This window comes from Primulina huaijiensis, chromosome 13 (assembly GCF_012295235.1).
Source record: "Primulina huaijiensis isolate GDHJ02 chromosome 13, ASM1229523v2, whole genome shotgun sequence".
NCBI lineage: Eukaryota > Viridiplantae > Streptophyta > Magnoliopsida > Lamiales > Gesneriaceae > Primulina > Primulina huaijiensis.
In genome coordinates, this window is record NC_133318.1 from 18,773,779 (window position 1) to 18,779,801 (window position 6,023).

The following is a 6,023-nucleotide window of genomic DNA, read 5'->3' on the forward strand; positions in this document are numbered from 1 at the left end:
AGTAGGTCAAGCATGGGCTGAGTTTGATTTAAAACCCAAATATTTTGAAGCCCATTCAGTTTAAATACTTCTGAATTGAAAAGCCCGCTTATGGAAGCCCATTCAGTTTAAATACTTCTGAATTGAAAAGCCCACCATATAAGCGGGCCTAGAACAGATGATTGAGTAAAAGAAGTGACCCGACCCAATAACTTAATTGACTGAATACGGTTATTAGGGTTGTAATGGAGGGACTTTAACTCAAATTTCGATTGTTTTCGAAGTGACACGAAATTCACAACAGGGTGGGTACGTGATGAGTTTGGTCATACTTAGACTCACCCCGGCTCACTTTAGAGTAAAAAAAGAAAAAAAAATTTGTATATGTCATATTATACATATCACATGTATATGTACCCTTTTTTCTAAAAAAAATATCGAAATTGTGTTCCATCGACAATTCACCAAATCATTAATTGCAACTTTGCATAGAAATCTAGGGATTTAGTGTCCAAAATCATTAAAGAGTACCATATGTTAACTCTTCCTTACATGAAGTTAACATGTGTCAACTTTTCAATGGTTTGAGGTACTATCTATATATATATATAGATAGAATCGAACAAACCAGTTCTTTCTATATGCAAACTATGACCAGTCAAGTCAATTCACGTTAGCCCTTTAGTTTGCGGCTCTCCGATCGTGATTCAAAAAGATCCATGTGCACTTCAGCAGAGATGGCGTATATAATCAGCAATCGGGTCATCCATAGAGAAGAAAGCCTGGGTTCTAACGGCGTGAATTGCATTGATTGCATCCGATTCACGCAATTCACCCAACCCATCCAAAATGTATTGCATGCAAAACTCCTTTCTTGACAGCTACCATTAATTTCCACTAAGCAATTTTAGCAGAACTTGGTTGATAGTAACGTAGTTAGTGACGGTTCGTATTTTATGATAAATAAATACAACAATTACTCAAATGAAGATTGACGCATAAATGAGCAATTGATGGTACATGTTAGCTTTCTCAAACATAACTCGATAGATTACACTATATCGATATTGTACCAATAATGTAAGAAAATTTCGTTATAGTATACTGAAATGTTCGATATGAAATTTATATCACATCGAAATTTCAGTATACTATTATTTTACTATATCGAAATTTTCGATACAATATCGATATAATACCATCTATCGAGTTATGTTTAAGAAAGATGGCAGGCACCGTTAATAATTTTACTATATCAAAATTTTTTATACAATATACGCTATTAACAAAAATATTCGGTATATCTCTAACATTTCTAGGATTCGCAAGTTATAAATTATTAGTTGAAAAATATTTGAATAGCAACAATTGTATCTACAACATAAACATTAATATTTATTTATATTAAGAAATAAAATTTTATTTATATATAAATGATATATATATGTGTGTGTGTATTTCACTGAAATATTGTTCTACATAGTTAAGATAATAATTTTTCCAGAAATATTTGATTTATTTTTGCATTACTTGATGAATAATTGACCACTTAAAAAAATAATAATAATGACTATGATTTTAGTATAAACCCGCCATGTGTTTGAATAATTGAATCCAAAGACACTGGGGTGGGATTGGTTGGTTGAATATTCATCAACATGGGAATGCGTGATTTGTGAATGATCGAGACCCACGCCAGTTTTATATTTATTGGACACTTCGGGTCTACACTCATGCATGAAAGTAACATCTTGGACAATTATTAACAAATCTCCATTTTATTTTTATTTTTTATTTCGGAATTTGTAAATGTTTAATGCATATTACTCTATATTGTTTGATCTTATTTTTAAAAATCACCAAAAATTATTTCCAAGAGCCTATGTAGGAAAAATTATTACAAGTTGGTAGCTTCTTGATCGAGAGTTACTTTGCTCAAAGTTAGTAATGTACGAGATTTGGTAAGAGGGGAGACCATTTTAGTTTACTGAAAACGTAGTGTAAATGAATGTGTATAAAACACTGGTGGCTTTAAACATTTTGTGACAATCAACTAACAAATTCGTTACAATGGAAAAATCACTTTCCTACATATACAACCCCACAAAACGGAATCAAAAGCAATCCTACAACTCCAATAATCGAAATAGAACATGTTATCTACATATTTGCGGAAACATCGAAACAAGTATACACATCAAGCAGAGTTGAGATTGAGAAGTCGGGAAAACTGGTCAAGATAAGACAAGGTGTCCGGGGACAGGGGGGGGTCTTGGGGAGGGTAAGCTGGCGCGATCTAATGGACTTTGAACCAGAGAAGTGAAATAGAGGAAGGTGAGATCCGATGACTGCATGGATTTTGAATAGTCGAGATTTATAACTTCATAAACTTGTACGTAAAATTTCAAAAAAAAAAAAATCCAACACAAATAGCCATCAACCCATTGTCCTTGTCGCTATCTCCGTTGGATCCGCCCCTCCTATGCAATTTCTACCGCCCATCGGATGAAGTGAACGACTCAGCAAATCCCGCAGGCCTGGCAGGAATGCTCCCCTTGCTATCCTCAAGGTCCATATAACTAGAAAATTTCCCTTCTGCCTCTTGCCAATCTTTTACCATTTGATTAAGTGGAAGGCTATAATCAATACCACAATATTCTACCGTATCATATTCTATTGGCTTCCATTTCTCGACCAGCGATGTTAAGACGTTGACAGAATGTCCCATATCAGGTCGTTGGCCAGGCTCCCGTGCAGTGCAGTGTCCAGCAAGATCTGACACGATTAAGATGCTATCAAATATTTCATCTTTTAGGTCTAGTGTTTGATCAATGGCTGCCATTAACTTTTCTTTTTTTGATTTGACTTGCCAGAACCATCCAACCAAGTATTGGGTTTCCTCAGGCCTTTCCTCGTCTATGGCCATCAATCCGGTTAATAGTTCCATTAACACAACACCAAAGCTGAACACATCAGCTTTTGTGGTGATTTTCCCTGTCACTGAATGAATAGGAAGAGTTACTGAGTAAATTATCATGTTTGGAGTAAATGTTTGACAAATCAAACGTTGAGTTTAATAGAGAGACCATAAAATCAGTAATAATGCTTACCGGCATATTCAGGAGCCAGGTATCCAAAAGTTCCGGCTAGCCGTGTCACCACAGATTTTTCTCCATCAGGGGCAAGTTTGACCAGTCCAAAATCCGATACTTTAGCTCGGAAATCGTCACCAAGTAAGATATTCGAAGATTTGAGGTCGCGGTGTATGAAACTTTGGTGAGCGAAAGTATGAAGGTACTCCATTCCCCGAGCTACATCCAGGGCAATATTTAGCCTTCTCTTCCAAGAGAGGGGCTCTAATTGAAATTTCTTCCAGTGAAAAAGGTGCTTGCTGAGGGCGCCTTGATGCATGTACTCGTAAACAAGAATCCTTTCGTTTCCTTGGATTGAAAATCCCAAAAGACATACTAAATGCCGGTGACGAACTTTGGAAAGAACAGCAATTTCAGATTGAAATTCTTCTAATGCCTTGCTGCTAATCACTGCACCTTCCATCCTTTTCACAGCTATTTTAGTCCCATCGTCCAGTTCTCCCTTATAAACTACACCAAAACCACCACGACCAAGTTCATTTTCGGGAGCGAAATTATTGGTCATGTTTCGCAGAACTTGAACTGATATGACGAGATTTCCGGCTTCAACCACATGGGACTCGCTACTATTTATGCTTGCCGAGCCACTTGTAGCTAAAGAAGACGTGCTTCTATTCGTGTTATCAGCAATGACAAATTTTACCGTGTTTTCTAAACCAGATAGGTCCCTTGGGTGAACCACGAGGGAGGAACTTGGAGCAAGGTCCCTAGCTCTTTTGGTCTTACAAATATAAATTGACAATGGCACGACCAAGCAAACAAGAATCGCAAAACTTGCAACTGGTGCAACAATGGTGAATATCTTAGGATTCTTGGAACGGTTTCCTTCTGTATATGTTGAACTAGAAGAATTAGATATGGAACCAACTGTTGGTGAAAATGGGACAGGTGAGGGTGGTAAATTGAGAGAAACGGTGTTATTACCTTGTGAAGGTGATTCAGAATTCGAGTTTAGTAGAGAGTTTCCACTTAGGAAAAGCTTTACATTGTCACTAAACTTAGGAACAGGAGGGGAGAGGTTGTTTTCACTCAAATTCAACAAAATTAAAGATTTCAAAGCAGTCCATTTTGTCGGGATCGGACCAGATAGATTGTTGGACTGCAGTAATAAACGGGTAAGCGAATCAAGCTCTGCAAGTGAAGGGGTTAAAGTACCATAAAGATTAAAGCTTGGCAAGTTTATGGTAGTCACGTTTCTATTAACATCACAACTCACTCCTAACCAAGATGCACATGGATCATTACCAGACCACGATTCGACGAGCTTGGATGGGAAATTTACCCCATCAAGAAAATCTAAGAGCGCCATAACTTCAGGTGCGCAGAGAGTTCCAGGATTTGGAAGACAAAATGGATTTGATGCATAAGTAGAATTAACGGCATTGAACTTTGGTATAGGACCCATGAAATGATTATTGTTCAAATCTAGGCGGACTAATGCCATATTTGCTAATCCGTCGGGAATTAAACCAACCAGATCATTGCTATTGAGATTAAGATCTTGCAAAGATACTAAATCACCAATATTCTCAGGAATTTTACCTGAAAATTGGTTTCCATGGAGCCAGAGACTGGTGAGTGAAACCATGCTTGAAACCACATCAATTGGACCAGTCATACCATCTGTTTGCCCATTTAACCATAGAATTGTCAAAAGAGATCCCCGAAAACTCTCCGGGATGGTACCTGAAATTCGATTCAAAGACAGTTTCAAGACCTCTAAAGACGACATATTTCCCAAGAACTCGGGTAAAGGACCAGCCAAATTGCAGTTCATAAGAGTGAGATTCTTTAACTGAGCTGAATCTTGCAAGTCAGAAGGCAAAAACCAGCCAGTGGTGGCATTCAAAGGGATGTTATCCAATGCTAAAACCTCCAAATTCACAAGCCCTTTAAAGAAATCTGACGGGATTGTGTCAAAATTATTGTAATCCAAATAAGCATATCTCAATTCAGACAACCCACTGAAAGAGGGCAAACTCCCACTAAACTGATTCTGTTGAAGGCCTAAATTCTGCAGCTTAGACAACTGGTTGAAATTTTGAGGTAAAGGTCCTTTCAAACCCAACCCTCTAACCTGAATCTGCGTAACCCTGCCACCAGAACAAAATACATGACTCCAGCTCGGAGGACCACAAGGGTCATCGCCATTGGTAGGCCAGTTCAAAAGCTCTGCATTTTCCAAACCTTTTCTGTACTCATTCAAAACAGCTAAATCATTAGGGTCCGTAATACCATAAACAAGCGAAAACACAGAGAGAAAAAGCACTAGAACGATTCTAATCTTGGCTTGAACCTCCATTACAGACACTTGAAGCAAAAAAGCTACAGTACAGGCATTGAAACTTCATGAAAACGGTGATGGAAACATTGTTCACAGTTGCTCAAGAACCTAATCCGAAATCTTGTGAGATAAAGAGTGGTGGAGAAAATGGGATATGGGAAACTAGTTTCAGATTAGAAAAATCCAAAAGCATGAGGAGGGATCATAGGAGTGAGAATGACGATGAACGCTTTGCAACGGGTGGCGTGACCAAGAATAATAGACAAAATGTATTTTAAACTAGGAATTTGAAAAGAGGGAAAATTAGTTCGTTAAGGCTTGGAGAGGAAGCGAATGCCGGGGTGGATCTTTGAATAGATTTGCTCAATTTCTACATGAATGAAGAACTTTTAAAACGTAAATCAATGAAGAAAAAATATTAATGGATTTTTGTAATTACAAATATTATTGGATCAGGTATTAGGGTACAATTTATATTTCAAAAAACTATAAATTTATATTATTTGTTAATTTGTTCTTCATCAGTTTTATATAGTGAAAAAATCTAGTAATTAGCTTGGAATTAATATTATTATTATTTTAAAAAAACAGGTTACATATGGGTATTT

General features: G+C 37.1%; 1 protein-coding gene across 1 annotated transcript; it reads right to left on the reverse strand.

The window, feature by feature from the left end:
• Positions 1–2,043: 2,043 nt before the first annotated feature.
• On the reverse strand, positions 2,044–5,773 carry LOC140991757 (receptor protein kinase TMK1-like). The gene is made up of 2 exons (XM_073461900.1): positions 3,090–5,773; positions 2,044–2,979 (listed from the first exon to the last, which is right to left on the reverse strand). Exons 1-2 carry the CDS (start codon positions 5,431–5,433, stop codon positions 2,471–2,473), a joined length of 2,853 nt encoding a protein of 950 aa, XP_073318001.1. The 5' UTR covers positions 5,434–5,773; the 3' UTR covers positions 2,044–2,470.
• Between the last annotated feature and the right edge of the window lie 250 nt (positions 5,774–6,023).

Excerpts from the sequence above, each read along its gene's own strand:
- LOC140991757 (XM_073461900.1), bottom strand. The coding sequence starts at position 5,433 with ATGGAGGTTCAAGCCAAGATTAGAATCGTTCTAGTGCTTTTTCTCTCT. Across the intron at positions 2,980-3,089 it reads CCTGGCTCCTGAATATGCCG|TGACAGGGAAAATCACCACA; the intron begins GTAAGCATTATT and ends CTATTCATTCAG.